The sequence below is a fragment of the Vespa crabro genome, chromosome 13 (assembly GCF_910589235.1).
Source record: "Vespa crabro chromosome 13, iyVesCrab1.2, whole genome shotgun sequence".
Classification (NCBI taxonomy): domain Eukaryota; kingdom Metazoa; phylum Arthropoda; class Insecta; order Hymenoptera; family Vespidae; genus Vespa; species Vespa crabro.
The window spans coordinates 3,002,531-3,024,937 of NC_060967.1; the positions used below are offsets into that span (position 1 = coordinate 3,002,531).

At 31.4% G+C, this 22,407-nt stretch overlaps 4 protein-coding genes across 12 annotated transcripts in view; 1 reads left to right on the plus strand and 3 right to left on the minus strand.

The window, feature by feature from the left end:
* The first annotated feature begins 591 nt into the window (after window positions 1–591).
* On the plus strand, window positions 592–8,777 carry LOC124428568 (2-oxoglutarate and iron-dependent oxygenase JMJD4-like). Of its 6 annotated transcripts, none has more exons than XM_046972794.1 (5): window positions 592–848; window positions 930–1,295; window positions 1,407–1,704; window positions 1,787–2,057; window positions 7,625–7,771. In XM_046972794.1, exons 2-5 carry the CDS (start codon window positions 1,049–1,051, stop codon window positions 7,640–7,642), a joined length of 834 nt encoding a protein of 277 aa, XP_046828750.1. In that variant the 5' UTR covers window positions 592–848; window positions 930–1,048; the 3' UTR covers window positions 7,643–7,771. The 6 variants fall into 6 exon arrangements, with proteins under 6 accessions (XP_046828750.1, XP_046828747.1, XP_046828748.1 ...); XM_046972791.1 differs by lacking the exon at window positions 7,625–7,771 and adding an exon at window positions 2,133–2,792; XM_046972792.1 differs by lacking the exon at window positions 7,625–7,771 and adding an exon at window positions 2,133–2,792 and having other exon boundaries at window positions 1,823–2,057.
* On the minus strand, window positions 2,504–4,993 carry LOC124428570 (H2.0-like homeobox protein). The gene is made up of 4 exons (XM_046972797.1): window positions 4,884–4,993; window positions 4,279–4,521; window positions 3,260–3,450; window positions 2,504–3,186 (listed from the first exon to the last, which is right to left on the minus strand). Exons 1-4 carry the CDS (start codon window positions 4,987–4,989, stop codon window positions 2,986–2,988), a joined length of 741 nt encoding a protein of 246 aa, XP_046828753.1. The 5' UTR covers window positions 4,990–4,993; the 3' UTR covers window positions 2,504–2,985.
* On the minus strand, window positions 5,552–7,272 carry LOC124428571. 2 transcript variants are annotated; one of them, XR_006943219.1, is made up of 4 exons: window positions 7,105–7,272; window positions 6,396–6,676; window positions 6,031–6,266; window positions 5,552–5,902 (listed from the first exon to the last, which is right to left on the minus strand). XR_006943219.1 is itself a non-coding variant. In XM_046972799.1 (3 exons), the coding sequence occupies exons 1-3, from the start codon at window positions 7,259–7,261 to the stop codon at window positions 6,126–6,128; spliced, it is 579 nt and encodes a 192-aa protein (XP_046828755.1). In that variant the 5' UTR covers window positions 7,262–7,272; the 3' UTR covers window positions 5,552–6,125. The 2 variants fall into 2 exon arrangements, 1 of the variants encoding a protein (XP_046828755.1); XM_046972799.1 differs by having other exon boundaries at window positions 5,552–6,266.
* LOC124428567 (golgin subfamily A member 4) overlaps window positions 8,561–22,407 on the minus strand; it is a 13,985-nt gene continuing 138 nt past the window's right edge. Inside the window, exons 1-11 of one of the 3 annotated variants that reach the window (XM_046972789.1) lie at window positions 22,219–22,407; window positions 20,347–20,592; window positions 17,753–18,481; window positions 16,766–17,598; window positions 16,123–16,542; window positions 14,736–15,046; window positions 13,917–14,377; window positions 12,614–12,780; window positions 12,307–12,538; window positions 12,038–12,232; window positions 8,561–11,948 (exon numbers count right to left, since the gene is read on the minus strand). The exon at window positions 22,219–22,407 is cut by the window's right edge and continues 138 nt beyond it. In XM_046972789.1, coding sequence (XP_046828745.1) covers window positions 11,695–11,948; window positions 12,038–12,232; window positions 12,307–12,538; window positions 12,614–12,780; window positions 13,917–14,377; window positions 14,736–15,046; window positions 16,123–16,542; window positions 16,766–17,598; window positions 17,753–18,481; window positions 20,347–20,592; window positions 22,219–22,300 — 3,930 coding nt within the window. In that variant the 5' untranslated portion in view covers window positions 22,301–22,407 and the 3' untranslated portion in view covers window positions 8,561–11,694. Of the gene's footprint in view, window positions 11,949–12,037; window positions 12,233–12,306; window positions 12,539–12,613; window positions 12,787–13,916; window positions 14,378–14,735; window positions 15,047–16,122; window positions 16,543–16,765; window positions 17,599–17,752; window positions 18,482–20,346; window positions 20,593–22,218 lie in introns of all 3 variants that reach the window. The other 2 variants (XM_046972788.1, XM_046972790.1) reach the window with 2 other exon arrangements.

Here is a 22,407-nt window from a genome sequence, read left to right on the forward strand (position 1 = left end):
CTATTGAAACGAAACTACACTAAGAACGTTGCAAAATTATTAACTATAATATATGTGTACGATCATTTAGATCGATAAGTTATTAATTATTACCAACCGATAAATGTAATTATCTTTAATTTTCGCTACGTATCGCTACGATCAAAAGGTACTTATTTAATTATAATACACATTCTCTCGCGTGACTTTCTCTCCTAGTATAAATTAATACTAACTCTATTCGCGTATGGTGTCTATACCATCGTTATTATTTAATACGTTATTCTAGAGTTCAAAAACATTTGATAGTTTTAGTAATTATCTAATGATAAATTTTTCACGATAATTTGCAAAGATACTTTGCAAGAAATTTACTTTAAAATCAATTTCCAGTATAGAGATAATTATTAGATAGATCGGTATATACCATTGATCGATAATCTTCTTAATTAAAAGGTAGAAACGTATATCGTAAAAATGTCTCATTGTTAATTCAATCTCTTTGAAAGATAGTGTAAAGCAAGCTATGTTGCATTTTTAAAATTACCGCTTAAAGAAATTTCATTAACAGAGGGCAGTAATGTCAACGATTCTCATGCCGTCTATTGACGAATCATGTCTGATCGAACGTTTTCTTTACTCGTATAAATTTTGCTATTTTCTTATCGTGCATATATATATATACATATATAGATATATATATATGTATATATATAAACATATATCTGTTAAAAAATCGAACTTTTGGCGCGTCGTACATCGTGTGCCCAAAATGTCTCTTTACTCGTCCTTGTCGTTGACTGTGTGGGTATTGAAAATTATTGTTTCGAAGAATAAGTGGTCCTTGTGTTTGGGTATTGTTTCTTAACGTATGCATCGTATTATAATCCATATAAAAGATTTATTTATTCTACGAATATTTTATACATTTTTCATTATATTTTTTTTAGGTGTATTCTTCCTTCACATGTATGAACGCGCGCGCGCGCGCGCGCGTGTATGTTGTGTGTGCCTACGTGTTTTGTGTGTATTATAATATTTAATTAATAATATTAAGTGGACGAGTGAAATGTACATTATGTTAAAAGTAATCGAAATAACGAAGAACGATATACCGTCCAATGCTAAACATCTTCCAGCGATTGAATCGGTGAGACGAGTGAATCATAAATTGACATATAATGAATTTTTTCACACGTTTCTTATTGACAACGAACCATGTATTATCGATACCGCGATCACCGAAAGTTGGCCATGTAGACAACAGTGGGTATTAAAAGACGCGCCAAATTTTGAATTACTCGGTAGACTATTCGGTGAGCGCTGGATGTTACAATGGAATTAAAATTATATATATATAAATATATATGTATATATCTTTTCTATTTTATTTCATTTTTTTAAAATTATTTTTTATTATTTTACAGGCCAATGTTTGGTACCTATATCCGATTGTAAAAGAAGATATTATAATTCGCAACTTAAAAACGATATGAATATGCAAGAATATTTGGATTATTGGGTTAAATATAGAAACAATGATTATACAAACGATATGCCACTTTTGTATCTGAAAGATTGGCACTGTGCAAAAATTTTCCCTGATTTAATTTATTATGAAGTACCCCATTATTTTGCATCCGATTGGTTGAATGAATATTACATTGCTAAGCCAGAATTAGAGGATGATTATATGTTTGTTTATATGGGACCAAAAGGAACATGGTAAATAAAATAATATACTTCATTTTGTATATATCATTTTTAAGATTATATGTTTTTTTTTTTTGTTTACTTTATCTTACAGGACCCCATTGCATGCTGATGTATTTTTTTCATATAGTTGGTCTGCCAATATCGTTGGTAGAAAACGTTGGTTACTTTTTCCACCAAAAGAAGAAAATAAATTTCGTGATTCATATGGTCAATTGGTATACGATGTACTTTCTGAGGATCTTAAGGATCATTCTAAGTATAAAGAGTACGATAGTCAAAATCTAAAATGTTTTGACGTAATACAAGAAGCTGGGGAGATTATGTTTATTCCATCGGGATGGCATCATCAAGTCTGGAATTTGGTAAGTACCTTTTGATATGCAAATTAAATATTATTTCAAAGACTATTTTAAAATAAGCCAAGTGTCGTTCAATAGGAAGATACTATTTCTGTGAATCATAATTGGATCAATGGATGTAATATATATACCATATGGCTGAGTTTGAAACAACAATTATCTTCTGTTATGAAAGAAGTGGAAGATTGTAAAGATATGGTTAATTGGGTTGAACATTGTCAATTAATGTTGAAAGTTTCCCATGGAATGAATTATATACAATTCTATTCTTTTATATCTTTTATCGCAACTAAACGTTTAGATTTTATTACAAAAGGAATAAGAGTGAATTCCTTCCGGAAATACGAATTTGGAATTAATCATTGTTCCTTTGATCTTACAATGTTAAAAACTGTTTTGGAAGATTTTATTATCGAAACTAAGGAGAAATCAATTTATAGTTTGATATCTGCAGACGACCAACCGATCAATTTATTAGAAAAAATCAATTCTGTACTTCGAGATGAAGATAAGTAATATCATTTTATATGAAGAACGATTTACTGTGATTTTACCGATTGATATCATCGATATCGATTATCGTGACATCTAGCGATAAGATTTTTGAATTAATTTTTAAAGTGTGCCCCTGAGGATAGATAACACTTTTCACTCGCGTGTAAAAAGCACAACGATCTGTAAATACTTTTAATTAGATATAAAAAAAAGAGGATTGCAATAAAATTTTATTTTTTCAAATTTTTTCCAACGTTCATTTATACCTAATTCTTTTTCTCTTTTAATCCAATTATTTAATAGTTTAAATTATCTATCTGTGATCGTGTTAAATTAATGATAAAAATATACATCCTTGATAATAGTTAAGGGTAAAATGATTAAGAAAAATTTTAGGAAAATTTCAATTCGATCCTAAAAATAAATCTGTCAATTATTACACGTCCACTTGTATCTCGATATCTTCTTCATCTTCGGAAATAATAGTTTTTCCTTCGATATTTTTCGTCGAGTCTTCTAACATTTTCTGAGGAATCTCTTTTTGAGTCGAATCTGGATCAGCGATCGATGAATTATTATTTTCCCCTTGCTTGGTATGTCGCCATTTCATTCGCCGATTTTGAAACCAAACTTTTACCTGAGAATAGATTTATTGAAAGACACATACTTTGACATTTTTCAAATTATTTATAATAATTAAAATAAAATACTTGAGCGTCGGTGAGTCCTAAAGTAGCAGCCAATTGTCTTCTATCGGGTTTTGTGATATATTTTTGTAAAGAGAATCTCCTTTCAAGACCTTTCCTTTGTAAAGAACTAAACACAGCTCTGGACCATGATCGTTTTCTTCTCGTATTAGTTTCCATGGTATTACCAAGATTGGAAGATGCCGTCGTTGTCACTGAAACGATATAAATTTAATAATACAAATCATCATTAAAATTATATTTTCGTTCTTATAACTTTTTCTTGAAAATGAATCTTGATAAAGTTTACAAATCACGATTGGTTTACTAGTATAGAAGAGAAAAGTATGCAACATCTGTAGAAATTTACACATTGCTCTTGAAATATCCAACGCTGATAGATATTTTTAAGATCGCAACTCTATTCTCGGATTTGTAATGGCATTCTGCGAAAAATTTATATCAAATTTTTTCCCGCCAAAAATATATTTTTTTTTTCTTCAAAACTATAACATAAAAGTGTAAAGATCTATTATTTAAATCTACTTAGGATGTTTTAAAATATCTTTTCATCCTCTCCGTGATCCGAACAAAAGGAAGAAAGAAAGATAGAGAGAGAGAGAGTGAGAGAGTGAGAGAGAGAGAAAGAGAGAGAGAAAGAGAGAGAGAGAGAGAGAGAGAGAGAGAGAGAGAAGTGGCTGCAGAAAAGCATCGATGCCACCGAGAGCTTTAACTAAGCGTAGAAAGACACGCGGCGAAACCGCTGTTTATACGGCTTGTAAACGCACGGTGCCACTTAAGATGTCGTTTAAACACAGACAGGAAACACGAGAATACATTGGCGCATAAATATTTTGCCCTACTTGCTTCCTTGCTCCTTGCTATTCGAAAGCCAAAACGGTTGCCCATATGGTAACATTTGTTAATGACGTAATCCTGATCTGATGTGCTCTTCTATATTTCTTAGAAGATAATGATGAAAAGATAATAACAAAGCTAGAAAATAATAATGACAATAATAATAATTATTTTATTTCTTTCACCTCTTGAAATTGCTCGGACAGCAGCTGGTCGATACAAATTTCCAAAATTATCTGTATTATTTCTTTGATAATTAATCATCGCTTGAGTTTCCATCGGAGTTTGTCTAAAGGGAAAACTGGAACAGGTACGTAGATCGCAACTTGTACAGCTTCCGGGACAAGGACATGCTACCGTAGAAAATTGAACTGCTAATGGTCTTAATACATCTTGCGATGGAATCATCGATGTTGGACTTGGACGTACTATTTTGGATATTATACAGAAAAATAAATTAATATATATATATATATTATATATATATATATATATTAATTATACTTTTAAATTATAATTATAGATTTTTATCTAATTATAAATTATATATATATATATATAAATTCTATGATAATAATATCTAATCACAAATCTTATAATAATACATATCTATAATTATTCATTTAATTTAAAAATATAATATATATATATATCCACACACACACACACACACACACACACACACACACACACACACACACACACACACACACACACACACACACATATATATATATATATATATATATATATACACGTCCAATGATTAGATCATGATTTTTGCCCTCACCTGTTCTCTTCGAAGAGAATTCATTAGATAAAATTCGTTCAACACCAAATTTTAAAATTTTCGGACGGTTGACTTTTTCCAAAACATTTGTATTTTCACCGTTCATCGTTCTTGAATAAAACTATAATTTTACTACGTTGACAATAGATGATCTATTTTTTCCATCACTGTTTGATACACAATTTAACAATGACAGAAGTTATATGAATATGAACATGTTAAATGTTAATCACGCAAGACGGAATGATCACTGAGAAAATGCATAAGGGAATCTAACGTTTTGCTTTACTTAGCTTTGCCTTCCCAGAGAAGCCAGATTTTAGAGGAGAGTTAAAAATTCGAGTCAGCTTGGTACAATTTCGTCTTTCTCATTGGTTCACGAAAGTGATGTAGGCGTGGCTGGTTTGAAGACTCCTTCTTCCTCCTTCGAAGATGATGATGATGATGATGGTGATAATCTCTCTTTCTCTCTCTCTCTCTCTCTTTCTCTCTCTCTCTCTTTTTTTTCTCTCTCTCTCTCTCTCTCCAATAATTGTTACAAATTGATCCAACTTTATTCTTAATTACTAATTCGATCTTTCAATATAAATCAAACGTAAAATATTTATTATCAATATTATTTAAAAATAATTAAATACATTAATTATCAATATTATTTAAAAATAATTAAATACATTAATAGAATATATTTGAAATAATTCGCAATGAATTAACTTTTTGCTTTGATATTTTAAGAAAGCTTTTTATAATGATCGACTATCGATTTCTACGGTATGAAAAAATATTAATGTATTAAAAAGAAAGACAGAAAGAAAAAAAAAAAAAAAGAAAAAAAAATTAAAGAAAGAAAATGTTAGAGAGACGTCTATGATACCTCCGGTGGTAGCCATATGGTTATCTTTCTACGTGGGCCTTTAGAGTATACAGTCACTTAGGTGTTTATTTGAAGAGCCATGTTTGAAGCAGCCTCTACCCACACGCCAAGAATATTCTTCGGGATATGTACACATCGTGGTCCTCTATTCGATTTTATTAGGTTTTAGGATTTTCGAGGATCCACCGGATTTGTGATAATCAAAGCTTCGATTGAGTCGATTCGAGCCAATCGACGCTTTTATAGTGAAGAGCTGATGTATCTAACTATTACCTTTGATTCTGTCTAATCTATGTCTAATATTATATCTTTTTCTTCAGATTGAAATATTCATTGAAATATATAAAATTTTTTTTATATGCAATTTGTTAATGTTCGAAACGTGCATAAGTACGAGATAGCATAATCATTCCTTGATAAAGTTTATCCGTTTGAAAATTATTTTCCATTGGATCCAAAACGAGAAGATTCCTTTTAGGTCGTTGATACTTCTGTAAATTCTGTAGATTCTACGAAAAAGATGAGAGAATCAGAATTTATGGTGTCTAGAGGAGAAGAAAGAGAGAGAGAGAGAGGGAGAGAGAGGGGGAGATATATATATATATATAAACAACAAAATAATACGATCGTGGATTTACCGAAAAAACGATGACGTTCCCATTGCCAGTCGAGTTTGTATTTCGCCTAATAGCTGTAATGATCAAAGTTAAGAGATAACCACCGAAAGCCAGGAAGGATAATGCAGTGACAGCTAATTGAAAGATTTTGGAAATCTTCGTATCTTTGCCCTTTTCTTCATAATAATCGCTTCCGTGACGTCTTATTGATAATTTATTGTTCCTTTTTAATGGCAAGGCTATTGGTAATGTTGATTTTATTCGTCCTTCAGGCTCCTCATACTTCTCAATCATCGATGTTTCTGTAATAGTTCATTTATTTTGTCAGAGTGTATTTTTAAAAATGTTTTATTGTGTTTATCTTAATTGAATTTTGTGGAATATAGATATTGGATATAAATTTACATAGTTGCTTGTTTTCAATGAAAAGTATTTTTAGCGATCTTGTTATATATTCTTGTTTATTTTATTTTCTGTATGTAATCAAAATGTCGTTAAGAAAAGAAATTTGATTAGTATTCAAATGAAGTAATAATTTTGAGTTTAAAATTGTATTGCGATGAGAATGAATTTTATTTAATATAACGCAACGTAATTATATATATTGATCTGACCAAACGGTATTTTTTTTCTTTCTTTTTTTTTTTTTTTTTTTTTTTTTTTTTTTATTGAAATATTAAGAAAATAAACAAAAAAAATTCTATTTGTTTTTTTTTTTTTTTATACCGACCTAATATTGGCGCAATCGATGACTTGATTTTAATCAGCTTATCCAAAGGTAACTCGCTCAAACTTTCAATTTCATCCTGATAAATATCCGCAAAATTTCCTGTTTCGAATTTCCATAAAGTAACTACGAAGAAAATAAAAATTCTTTGAGAATTCATCGCGTTCGGTCGTCAAACTAAAACTGTAAACGAGTTTTTCTTTAGCATCCTATTGTCGTCCGAATTGTTATGTGCTGTTAGTTTTTTTTAATGCTTGACTGACAGAGCGAAAAGTGCGTCAATTAAAATATAATTACATGGACACCCGTTACATAGAAAAAAAATTGAATCTTTTAGTCAGTCTTGAAATATTCTTTGTCGTGTTAAAATGTCCTCGATCAAAGTGATCCTACAATTCGTCCTCATTTTAATATTCTTTGACATGTTTATCTTCGGAAGAGCAGATGGTAACAATTCTTCATAATTTTTTATATACAATAAGTATTAAACAAAAAAAAAATATTATTTCTATCTTAATCACAGGGATGTTCGATAAGATAAAAACTGGTTTTCGTTACGCGAACGATTACTTGAAAATCGTCAAGGACGTTGCCAATCTTGTATCTCAAAGTTTAAATCCTGAAAAGGAAGAAACTTCTAAACGTGGAGATCGCGGAGGGGATGATAAAAATCAAGATTTTGGTCCAACCAACGTAATCTCAGCGTTCTTCAGATTACTCGGTCTTGATTCACAAAAGATCGCAGCTATTGCAGTGAACAGTGTTATTTTTCTTGCACAAATGGTAAGTTAAAATCAAAAGAAAAACTGAAAATAATATCTTTAACATTTTGCTTTCTAATTTTGTTAGATCAGTTCTCTTTTTGGATTACCACCGGTGAAAGATGATAAAGTTGATCAGTCCATTGAAACTGAGTCACCTTGGGATCCATTGAAATTTATCCTAGAGAATAAAAATGATAAAGTGAGTCAAACCTAATTAGTGATAAATTAATGATAAAACAAATTTCAATAAAATGTCTTTCCTTTTTAGATGACAAAATTGATCGAGGAGGCTCGTAACGAGGCACTTCCGGATCGATTGATGGACACAATAGATGGTTTCGATTCAGCTTGCATCAGATTGTTACTTTGTAAAGCATCAATAGTGATCAGATCTGCTCAAGAGTCTCTGAAGAAGAAGAAGTCAAACGGGATTCGTTCGTTTACCGCTTGGCTTCCGTCTAAAGAAGACTTCGAGAGGAACTCCGATGAGTGTGAGGACAAATACACAGATTGTAGATTATTTCCGGAATCATGAGTTCAAGGAAGATGAAGAGAGGTAGAGAGAGGTAGAGAGAAAGAGAGAGAGAAAGAAAGAGAGAGTGAAAGAGAGAGAGAGAGAAACAGACAGACAGACAGACAGAGGAAGAGAAAGACAGAAGATCTAAAGATCCTGAAATAAAAGTACCAACAATGTGTCTATTATTATTTTTTTGTTTACTTCATTCTCTTACGGACGCTAATGTTTCATATTCATTTTGTACAGAATTTTTCATCGGTTCAAATGTTAAAAGTATTTTGTCACATTAAAACTATGCGACTTACTGTCGTGAATTTAAATAATATCGATACGTAGATTAAAAATTCTTTCCTTTTTTCTTTTTTTTTTTTTTTTTGAATAAAAATAACGTATGACAATCGATCTTTGCATATTTGCAAAATAACATACTAATAATCTTAATTCAATCGCATATACTATAAATAAGGTGAACGTAAAAAACATTAAGGACGGCACTGATATAAAGAACTATACTTTGGAGTTGAGATAATAAATGATATAAATATTAAAAAGCATATTATTCTAAATTATTCTAATACGATAGTCGTTTAATTTATACGAAATACAAACGACATAGAAATCATTAGATAGTTTGACTAGAAAGAATATTTTTTTCGTTTATACTTCATTATTATTCTCTATTTCTTTCTCTCTCTCTCTCTCTCTCTCTCTCTCTCTCTCTCTCTCTCTCTCTCTCTCTCTTCATCTAATCATTCTTATTAATCATCAATAATCATCATCATCACTCCAAAGTGTAAGATCTCTAATTACATTACACGTTACATATTTTTAATGAGATCACGATTATTGTGACCTAGGATCTATGCAGTTTAGATTTGCGCTATGAAACTTTCTAATCTCAAAATCTAATTAATATATCGAAAGTTAGTCACCGTATAATCCCAATCGAAGACTCAATCAAATTGAAAAAAACATTTGGCAATATTAATACCTGTATTAATTTCTCTTTTATATTTCGTGTTGTGGTTGTTTTTTTTTCTTTCTTTTTCTTTTTTTCTTCTTTTTTTTTTTTTTTTTTTTTTAAACGATTAAAACGTTAAACTGATATATTATGTATGTATGTATATATAAAGGTTTTTCTAATCGCTATGATTTGGCAATTGAGAGACGTGCTTTGATTAATTATTATGTTCGGAGTATAATGTAACGTTCTTCTTTTAATAGAACGACCAATCGGTAAGATATATATATATATATATATATATATATATATATATATATATATGTATATATATATACACTATGTATATTGCGAGGGACATTGATCAAAGTATATATATATATATATATATATATATTTACGTATTCATTTTACGATTTCTAACGAAACGATATTTTTCCGTACCTGAGATATAATCGATTCGCGATCAATTAGGCGATTTGATTGATATTTACGTTCGAAAAGAAATCATCTCGATATTTATATAAAGAAGTTATCGGTATAAAAAAGATATCTACGAATATATATATATATATATATATATATATATATATATATATATATATATATATATGTGTTTGATTCTTTTTGATCATGTTTATGACATATCCTTCATTTTGTTTGTTTCTCTTTTATTTTTTCATTAACAATTTATAATTAAAAAAATATCGAATAGATTTCTCAAATACGAACGATACCAAAAATCGAATAATCGAATAAATAAAAAGATTTTTTAACTTTTGAAACCGTCTGATTCTTTCTCTCTCTCTCTCTCTCTCTCTCTCTTTCTTACATACATGTATATATATGTATATATTATACATACAATAATATACTGATAATGAATCGATCATAAAAATATATATACACAACGAGACTATTAAGAAAAGATTCGTTAGATCGTGATAAAGTTTTCATCGATCATTTATCATTTCGAGAGGATTTCTATTTACAAGTAAATGGGCATAGAAATTTGTTAAAATGATTAATACGAACAACCAAGAACTCCAAGTCAATATTCAAATTGATTTTCATTTTTTAATTATTTGAAAGATTTTTTTCTGTTAAATCAAACAAACCAGGCACTTGTTTTTTCTTTCTTCTAATCTTACACGTAACTATATTATTGATAATGAACGAACGAACGAAAAAAAAAAGAGAAAACATATTTAAAAAGTAATTGACTTTTGTCCTTGACTTTTCGTACATATTTGTCGTAATATCTACATTTTTACGAGAAATCGCACGTGTTACACGAAAAATGGATTTTCCAAAAATGTAACTTCTAAAATATATAGTGTACACCTATACGCAAGAGGTGTATATCTCAAGAAACATATATATATATATATGTTTTTTTTTTAATTATAAAAAAGTCGTCTTTTAAAGTAACATTTTTATCTATAAAAAATCTTTGGGATTGAAAGGAAACATAAGAATAATTCGAACATCCCTGCCACATATCTTCGAATAATTCCACATTTTTTACGTCGCGATCCTAAATCGTTGATTCGATAACATAAAGGAGATTGTGAAAATTATTTTGTTTGATAATAATAATAATAATAACAATAATCGGCACACCCATGTTCGTATGATAGTCAAAAGACTTAAGATTCACGACTGAGGTAGTAGCAGCAGTGAACTCTAAGAGCTAAATTCGTTATCATATATATATATATGATAAGTAAATGATACAAACATTACATTCATACAGTGTATTACAGTGACATATTTAATGGGTGGTCAAGGCTCTATTTCAGGATTGAAATAGTATCGAAAATATTGGTATTTACAGTCTCCTTTTCTTATTTTTTCTTTTTTTTTTAATCGTCGACTAGAATTATAATAGAGAAGTATCATCATAAAATATAATGCACTTAACAGCGTATATCTCCCTTTTCAAATCGTCGTTCAATTGGAATTAAAAACGTGATTACGTTCTCAACTACGTTCTATATTAATGATCTTAAGAAACGATTGACGATCATGCTTTGTCGAAGACTTATGTCAGACCATTCTTTCAGATAAGTTGGTCTGTTTATAATTGTCTCTATATGTGTGTGTGTGTGTGTGTGTTTGTGTTACAACTATTTCAATCATAAAATAGTATCGTTCACCCTTTCTCTAACTAAAGTAAATCGTCTAATTCGTCGTCTAATTCAAGAGTTTCGATCAGTGAAATAGTCGAGGAACTAATCAGCAACAACGTTTTACGAAAACGATATCGAAGTAAGAATTTCACAGCTACGGATAAGAGATATACGAGGAAGAAGTATTTTTGTTATTGTGAAATATGATTTGTTCTATCTTTAGAGGGTTGCTTGTCCAGGGCCAATTATGTCGGTTGTCTCGACACGAGCTTGTCTTAACCAATCCCTGAGATTTCGAGTTCTATCAGCCAAATTCGAAGAACTCTTTTCAACGGTGTTTCCAACGCTTGTAGTGAACCCACTATTAGGACCATATTGAGCGATTATGTTTTGAGTGGTTGTTGTTGTTGGTGGTTGCGCTGCGGTCAGTTGAGACAAGATATTTGATTGGATGTTCGGAGTGCCAAAGGTTCCTATAAAAAATTAATAAAAGACATGTCCTTTGTTCGTATAAAAATCTATCATGAAATTTTAATAAAGCTATATCATTATTTGTGTAAACCTTGTATATTGGTCGTTGAAGCAGTAAGAGGATGAAGACGTAACCATCTTAAATAGGAATACATCAAAGTAGGTGGTGGTGGTATATTACTATCTTGACGTTTATTCAGGACACTCCAAATCTCACGTATTTCAGAATTAAGATTCTCTAAATTAGCAATTATCTCTGTTGACTCTTGATAATGATCTAGCTTATCTGAACGAACAGAAGGAACTATGAGAGAGTTCTCATACGATTAAAAAGTTTTTTTTTTACCTAATCGACTTTACCTATAAAGGTATCAGTTCCAATATCTGTCGAACTGAAGCCGCTACTGGCGCTTGACATGTCGCTTAAGGTCAATTCGTCATTCTTTGTCGATGTAGCATCATTTTCATTCCTTTTAGCATTTGCTACTCTTTCTAAGGATTGTTCTAAATGTCTCAGATGAATGACTTTTTCGCCTAAAAGACTTCTGGTACGATGTAAGCTAACTTCCATGTCGGAGAGTTCACGTTCTTCCTATAAATGACAGGATAAACTTGTCAATTACATTATCTATTTATATTCTAATCGTTACTTTGATATTTTCTTTACCTGGACTAGCTGTTCTAACGTAGCTCTAGCACTTCGTTGTTTCAAAGCTCTTTGTCTACCCTGAAAAGCATTCCTCTGTTGTTTCAATGCTTCTCTAGCCCTTCTTACTGAATCCCTTTCCACGTGTATCCGATGCCGAAAGAATTCTAACTCCGAGGAGGCATTCGCTGGTGCTAAAATTATCATAATTACGATATAATATCTCTTTTTAGTTTTATTATAACTTAGGTCAGAGAGAGAGAGAGAGAGAGAGAGAGAGAGAGAGAGAGAGAGAGAGAGAAAGAGAGAGAGAGAGAGAAAGAGATAGAGAGTGCATCGATCGAAGAATGAAATAAAAATAGATTGTGCCAATACAACGGAAAGTTCAAAGTTCGACCTCGAGAATGAAATGAAAGGAATAAAAAATAATTAAAAATATCAAACTTTTCTTATACATAAGTTGACTTACGAAAGAAGAGAGACGAAGGGACGTAAACGGTTAACCAAAGTAAAGTGTATAGATTCCTAGGAGAAAAATTATATAGTATGTACTTTGTATAATTTATAAAAAAAAAAAAAAAAAAAAAAAAAAATAAAAAAATAAAAAAATAAAAAGAATAAAAAAAAATAAAATAAAATAATCGAGTGATAGGAAGATATAGCAAGGAATAGGTTAGTAGAATAAGTAATTTTCATTTTTAGATACTTATTTCGAAATAGCTTTGTCGATTTTATCTTAGAGATGTATTTTGATCTTGTTTCGACAGACGCTCGAGTGAGAATGATTGTATCGACGCGTTTTGTTTACTAACAAGCTTCCAACGAACTCGCTTACGATAAATATTATTTACGATTTCTATTATGTCATAGAAATAGTTAGATAGATTGTTTACGTTGAATTATTATGATTATTCGATTAATACGGCTTATCGAGATATGTGAAGAATTTGAAAAAATGATTTTTTCATATAACGAGAATTTTTTAAATTCTTTGTTAATAAAATTTTGAAAACAATTTATAGACATGATTCTCTTATCTGTATCTTATAAATATTATTTTTTTTTTTTTCTAAAGATCCATATAAAATAATTAATATGTGATTATCGTATTTTAAATGTATGTTCGGATTAATTAAAAAAAAAAAAAAAAATTGTTAGAATATTCCCGTAACAGTTTCTTAAAAAGTTTAAACAAATTGAATAAAAGTATCTGAATAAAAATGGAAATCACTTGTTTTGCAAATATATACATATATATTGAATAATAAAAGCGTTTTTAGAAAAGGGAAAGATTTAGAGAGGAATTCTTCAGAAGGACCGTCACCTTTATCCTTGAAAGGATATCGAAGCGTGTAGGCCGTTTCATTGCTTGGCAATTGATCGCCAAGATGTTCAAGCTTCTCCAATTGTTTTCTGATATTTTCTACGGGATTATCAAGATTATTGTTGTTATTGTTGTTGCCTGTGGTATTAAGAGTAGCGTTTTGTTGTTTGCTATTAGAAATAGTCTTTCTTCCAAGACTTTTACGTCTCCTCATTGTGTTCGCATTCGTTTCACTCGCTGTAGTAGTGTCGTCGGATTCAAATTTCGCGGCGTTCTTCGAAGAAGGCACGCTATTGGTGGAAACAACGCCTCGAAACCCCTGACTGCTTTTGGCCGCGCTTTTCGAATCCTCACTTTCGTTTAAGCTCTGACTCTTCTCGTTCGTTGCTGTCCGAGCTACTACTTCTGTTGATTTAGCGTTTGCCACGGAATTCGTTGAATGTGTGCTCCTCAGCGGGGTACTACGGGCACGATTTAAGGCCTATAGCCAGATATTAAGGCGAATCGCATGAATATGAGCGAAATACCCTTTCAATTCTTAACACCGACTTATTAATTACGGTATTGAGAATTGCTAAGGTAATGATTATAATGACATTGAATGATATATGGATTATGATATGGATTATGTTCATTTTTTCTTTCTTGGATTATATTAAAAAAAAACTTGATCGAAATTTCGTTTTTAATCCTTTTTTCAAAATGAATTATAGATAGATTTAAATATTATATTATAGATATATATTTTCTTTTTGTTAATTATATTACGGAATGGATTGAAACGTTAAGAATCGAAAGAAATTTGATGAAATTACTCACTTTTGATCGGACGAATCAGTCCTCTCAGTTTTTGATCTTTCTGTTTCCGATGCTGTGGTATATCCACCTCTGCTCTTATTCCTTCTCTCAACGGTTAATCTTACATCGTTCTTCAACTTCATGTATTTCTCCTTCAAGGCCATATATTTGTCCTGCAGTAGACGTTTCTCGCAACGCATCTTCTCAAAGTCCATACACTCTTGTTGAATGGCAAGTTCAGTCTGCTTTCTAGCTTCCTTTTCAACGTCTCGAGAAAAATCAGCACGGATTTCCTCTAATCGTTGTTTGTACATCTTACGAGCAAGACCCTCCTGAAATGGCAGGACACAATGATCCAGGTTCAAACGATCAAGAACGTATCCTTATAACAAGAAACGTGCTATCGTCAAACTCCTGTAGTCCTCCTGTGCTTCAAATTGATCAATTTCGATCAACTTGGATTCAACTTGGATCACTTGATCGATCTAATTAGATCTATATCGATCTTTTTTCTTTCTTTTCTTTTTTTTTTCTTTTAAATCTAGTCGTATTATATTATTTGATTTTTATGAGTACGATTGAAATGTGTTATATGTAGGTATGTTTTAAATGATATGCATGTACCTAAGAAATGTTAGCATGATACTTTCTCTCACTATACGAATACAACAAACGATTCATGAATTTAATAATAGAAAATTTTGCGTGATTATAATGTGACCCGGGTTATCCTGGGGAGAAAGTAGAAACGTGTCACACAGTTTATAGTCTCTGTGTTTTACGAACGAATCGTAACATTTTATTCTTTCTCAAATATAAACTCTTAACACATTAACACTATCATAATTGTGACGTCTCTATTCGATTGTATATTCTTCTTAAAACTATTAAATGTTTCATAATATATTATATTAAAAACAATTCGTATATTAGACCTTTACTATATAGTTTACATGAGCTAATAAAAATTCTTTTGTTCCGAAAAATTGACAAACATTTATACCTCTCTTTGATTCATTAATTGATCTATTATTTAAAATCTAATATAAAAATTTCTTCTGTTTATTTTCGTGTCTGTACATATTATATATATATATATTATATATATATATTATATATATAATATATATATTATATATATTATATATGTATGTATGTATATATATATGTGTATATATGTATAATTTTTAAAACGAATTAGTATATACTAATTTATTAAGGCCTAGGACTTTAAAACATTCCCTCTTTTTCTATTCTAATTTAAATATTAAAATTTTCTTAGTCACATACGTAGAAGGAAACAAAGGAAGTGCGCTTTTGTTTTTTTTCATACTCTTTCCTCTTTTTTTTTTTTGGTTTTGCTTTCAATAGTATTTTAAAACAATAGACAGCATCGTCAGGTACTCACGTCGATTCTAAAGTCACGCAGGATCTCGGCAAGACACTTGTCGTGTTCCTCCGTAAGCTTTGTTATTTTCTCCCTCTGCTTCATTCTTAGTTCAGTTCTGACATCATCAAACTCCTTATCAAGTTTATTTTTCAATGCCTCGATTCTTTCGTTCTGTTGCTTATTCAACTCAAACTCGTTCAACTTTGCAAGTTTTTCTTCACCGAGATCACGTTCATGCTCGTTCTCGAGCTTCTCCATTTCTTGATTTCTTAACTCAAGAAGTTCGCGTTTTCTTTCATTCAATTCGGCTTTTAAACTGGTTAATATCTCTAAACGTTCTTTCTCGTAACAAACTTCTAATTCTTCTGTAACTTTCTTCAAATTCTCTGCTCTTGATTCGTCCATCTCTGCAATCAATTTTTGGATTTCTTGTTCTTCCTGAAAAAATAATTATTTGATCTTTTATAATATTAACATAATATATATACACAGATAAAGGGTATAGATTTGTATGATATGAAAATTAATCTAACACTTTATACGATTTTCTATGAAAATGCTGTTTTTTAAGTTAATAATTTTTAATAAATTTTTAATTATTCCTCAATGTACATTAATTTTCTTATGTATATATAAAAGAAAAATAAATTATTATTGTCACCTTCTCGGTCATTTCTCGTTTAAATTCAATCAATTTCTCTTCAAAGTTACGTTTAAGGGCTTCTTTCTTAATCCGAAGGTTTTCTTCAAATTCTTTTCTAGCTTGTTCAAGCTTATCGTCAAATTCTTTCTTCAAAGTTTCCATCTCTTTTTCATGTTCCACGGTTAAATTCATTTTCGTATCCTCGAAACTTCTTGAATGTTCAAGCTTAGATTTTCCAGAACGATGAGAACTTTCAAGTTCTCGTTCGATCCTAGCGAGATCAAAACTTCCATTTACACTATTTTTACGTAGTCTAACAGTAGTTTTCCATGTTTTTTCTGGTACGCTAGTCGAGTCTGTATTTCTCGTTATACTCGACTCCGTCTCACTTTTTGATATCACATCGATATTTTTAATATTCTCGAATTTGCTGGTACTGTTTTGAACGTTCTGTTCGATTTCTTCGATTTTTATAAGCGATGCCTCGTTTGCATTCATTTGAGTACGATGCTCGCTTTCAGAAACGTTTCTAACGACGAATCTCTTTCCAACAATTTTGCTACTCTTTGGTAAAGGCTGTAGTTTGGTAAAAAGCGTATTCTTTCTCACATTGGTCTCGTCGATGTCAACTTTGTTGTCTTCGTCGAAAGAACGAGTAAATGTTTTCCAAGCTGACGTTTCCGAGCCTGTCGATTGACGATCAATCATAGTAGTGGTCGAGGCGGGTGGATTTTGTTCTTCCGATCCAGAATCCCATTCGTCTTCCGATCCGGAATAAGTGAACTTAATGTCGACTTCTTTCTCAAGGTCAAATCGTACACTCTTCCGTTCCTCGTCCAGCGGCCTCTCGTCTGCCGACAGAATTGGAATGGCAAATTTCATTAAATCGTTAACGAATCTATAATAATCTTTTATTTTATAACGCTAAACTGAAAATTTTTATATGATCGTATTAAATTGTAAAGTCGAATGAAAAGGAATGATCGATCATTGATCTTGGCTCACCATCCTCCGATTGTTTCTCTCTCAGAATGGACTTGAGTGCATCCGGGACAACGACTTCAGCGCTGGCACGAAAATCCTCTAATTTAGCACTGTCTTGACTAGGTGTTGTATCTCTACTACGATTACTCTTTAGAAACATTGAACCACCTCCGCTTAATGTTAATTCCTTTTGTTGGCCTAATTGACTTGGATGTTTCTCTTTGTCAAATTTCTCTGTCCTTTCAGATCTAGCCAAAGTACTGGCACTGAGTTTATCGATATCAATGATGTTCTCTTCCGAACTAAACTTACTAGAAAGTTGTTCCCAATCTTTCTCATGTCTTGGACTAAGTGATTCGGATCTTTTCAGTACTTCCTTCAAATCTAATTCTTTCTTAGGTGTTGTGATTGGAGTAGTCTCTGTACTACCAATCATACTAACGTTATCTAACAATTTAGGACATTCGTAAAAGTTAGGATCTTGGAACTTAAGATTCGTATAATCTCTGGCTGCTCGATCGGTCGACAAAGAAGAGATAATATCTGATTTGGTATCACTCTCTCGTCTTGAACGAAATCTTTCTTCTTTCTTCCTTCCATCCTGACTTTTATCGATCTTTCTCAATGGTGCCAATTTCGTTGGAATCTTCGTTCTCAATATCGTATTCTCTCGTAAAATAGTTCCATCCTTAGGCAAAGTTGCCTCCTCGTGGGACTCCAAATCTTTTGCGGTTGTCTTCGAGTCTTCCTCTAAAAAAGAAAAGAAAAGAAAAAAAAAAAGAAAAAGAAAGAAATAAATCATCGGCAAATAATGGTAAGACACAGAAATTATCTTTGATCGTTGCTACTCTTTTATATCTCTATTCTTGTCAAAAGAGAGAGACAGGGACAGACAGAAAGAGAGAGAGAGAAGAAAAAGTCAACGTTCCCTCGAGTGGATGTTGTCGACAGTTTTTATGCTTTTCTCTGTTTCTTTTTCCTTCTCTATCTCTCTTTTTATCCTATCGCAATGTATAAAGCAGAGACTCTCGAGGGAAAGCTTTTCGAAAGTTTTCACATGCAAAAATGTTATTCTTCTTTTCTTTCATTCTTTTTTTTTTGTCATGAAACGTGTCCTTGAGACATCTTTCTCTGATTTTCATCTATAATAGTCGAGTTGTTTTTGTCTTTCTTCTCTTTTTTTTTCTTTTTTTTTTTATAAAGAAAAGAAAAAAGAGGATTACGTAAAGATGTAAAGAGAGAGAGAGAGAGAGAGAGAGAATGAACTGAACGAGCCAACAGAACATTGCATGATATTATGTAACCACGTAGCTACCGCATAGTAAGGCGAGGAGATGTAACTACTACTATACATAATAGTCCATGTACTGCGGCGACTCGAGGAAAGTTCAAAAGGAAGAAAAATGAGTATATATGGTACGGTTATCGGAATTACGATAAATCGACGACTCTTTCTTCTCTCTCTCTCTCTCTCTTTCTCTCTTTCTCTCCCGGTTAATAACCGAGACTCCTTTGCTCGTATCTAGTTAAAAAAAAAAAAAAAAAAAACTTCTGATTAGTGGCCAGACTTCTACTTCTACTAAATACTTGCCAATCGTCTATATTTTTTCTTTTTCTTTTCTTTTTTCTTTTTTTACACGTTTTTCTATATTCATGAAATCCATTCTTTGTTCTAAACGTTTTATGCGTTTAACAAATGTATTTATTTGTACTAGTATTTATTTCAAATATTTATCAATTTATCTTAGAAAAAATTCGTCTTATCAAACATCTATTTGATAATTGTTGATAATATTTATTTTATTATATTTTTATATATCTATTTAACTTGATAGATATTTTATAACAAACATATATACTGTAGCATATATATATATATATATATATATATATTTTTTTTTTTTATATTTATTTCAAATACTGATCGATTCATCTTCAAATATATCTTAACAAATATTGATTTGATAATAATTCTTCTATTATATATTTTTTTTTTAAATATCATCTAATCTTAATGTATATATAAATTTTTAAATATTTCCAATATTTTTTTATATAATAAATTTTCAAAGTAATTACGTCGATAAAATATATGATAAAATAAATGTCAATATATATTTTAAAATAAATCTCAACATAATCTACATATACATATATATACATATATATATATATATATATATATATATATATATATAATATAATATATATATATAATATATATATATAATATAAATGAGGTAGGTGGATAGGATGACTTGGATAAAATTGGCCGAGTATTAAAGTCGTTAATAACGTGCGATAAATTTTGGCATGGCAAGAGAGTTCTAATCTTTAATCGCATAGACATCTTATCCGTTCCAAATGTGAGAAAAGTTTGTTGAGAGGAAGAAAACAATATATCCTTGTAAAATAATACAGAAGATAATCTACTACATAAGTTTGTTTGTATAACGTCAAGATCAAAAAAAAAAAAAAATAGACAAGAAAATAACAAGTGTGTGAGCGTGTGCGTGTATGTATATGTATACGCGCGCGTACGTGTGTGTGTGTGTGTGAGAGAGAGAGAGAACATCTAATCTAATCTAATCATATTTTACGATCGTTGATCGTACCAACACTCATCTGTCGGTTACCACTTCTGACTTGATCGACGAGTTCCCTATATACTGAATCTAAGGGATGTTCCCATGTGGTTGTACTGGTCGAAGCTTGATAATAATACCAAGCCCCACTGGTTTCGTGATAACATGGTACCCAGCCCTTTGGAAGGGCAGCCATAAGTCCTTCGCGTGCCAGAGGGAGTAAATGTGCTTCGGTATCTGGGTCGATTCCGAGTCTCTTGGCATAATCCAGTACCTCTGAAAAAGGTATATATATTATACCTTTAATAGAAAATATATTTACACGAGAAAATATTAACACACATATTTTTAATATTTATTAATAATATAAGATCAATCTAAAAATAAATATTAAATATCTACGATGTCATCCATAAAGACCTATATCGATAATCGCTAATGTTAAAATGTTATTTCTTAAAATAAGCTTATTAGCCTGTTGCATGAACATAAAGATAGACAGGAAGAGAAAAAGAAAGAAAGAAAGAGAGAGAGAGGGAAAGAGGGAGAGAGAGAGAGAGAGAGAGAGGAAAAAAGGATAATAAGTCTACTATAGCTATATCTAGAGTCTACCCTAAGATCTAATCCTGAATTAAAGGTAAATAGGAATGAAGAAAGAAAGAAGAAAGTGGGGAGGGGAGACAAAGTACAGAACTTAAAAATTCCATCAGAGAGCGTCTTTGACAGGTGACCCTCGAGGGTACCTTGAAGGTACCATCTGTCTGTACATATGTACATATATACATACATACATGCATACATGTGTGTGTGTGTGTGTGTGTGTGTGTGTGTGCTCAGACAGAGCATCGGCAGTTCTCGGCCTTTGTCGGGGGTTCAGCATGAGCGAAACCAGACAAAGTTTAGGCTACTGTCAAGCTTATGTATATACTTAATACTCATTGAATATAATTTGAACGTTCGTCAATAAACTGGATGAATATTTTATATATATATATATATGTATATGTTGTTTATCTATGATAAATCAAGACAATGTAATTATCAAGGACAATTGATGCAATAAATAAGATTTTCTTAGTTTTACATTACATATAAAAAGGATCGAATATGAGAGAGAGGTACGACAAAACTTTCGCCGCACTGCGGAAGCTATTGATTTTCCTGGTTCGCGTTGGGGAACGGGTTCGTTGCAGCCGGCTCTCTGCGCCGACCCTGCGCCCAGCGAGGTTGCTCGTCTCTCTCTTTGTAAATAAACAAGGAAAGCATGCCCTTTTCATGACACTCCCGTCTCTCTCTCTCTCTCTCTCTCTCTCTCTCTCTTTCTCTCTCTCTCTTTCTCTTTCTCTTATTCATTCATACTCTCTTTGACGTCTTCTCTCAGACTTGATCGTTGAGTAGAGATAGATACATATATGAACATTTGTGAGGGGAAAAAAACAGTAAGGTTAGAGTTTAAACATTAAACGAGAGAGAGAGAGAGAGAGAGAGAGAGAGAGAGAGATAAAACAATCGAAAAGATATCATGAATGTCGATGATTCAGAGTTTCATTAAAGGATAAAGAACTAAAGGGTGTAGTAATAGTATAGCCACGTCAGGTCACTCGTTTTTCGTGGTCAAGGACATGATAAAGGAAACATGAAACGAAAGTGTATAAAAGAAGGGGGTGAGGGTGGGGTGAAGAGGCAAATGGCGACGATGTGCAACCGTTTGCCCGGGAGATAAGATAATGACGAGTCATCAACAAAAAAAAAAAAGGAAAAAAAAAGGGGAGACAAACTCAGGTGTTAGCAAAACATTATAAGCTTATATATGTTTTGGGAGACGTAAATTTTTATAGACAAAAAGAAAATATTGTGGATTATTAATATGGAAAATATAATAAATGTAATTTTTTAAGATACCTTCGTTGGAGGGGTGAGAAGTCTCGTCGAAAACCTCCCTGCAGACAATGGTTGACGCATTTTCTTGTTGAGAGCCGCTCATCCTGAACACCTTCTCCTTGACGATCTTGTATATTACTCGTTGAAGAATTCACGTCGTTTAAGATGAATCCGTAGCAGCACGATCCCTCGTATCGTCCGATCATTTTC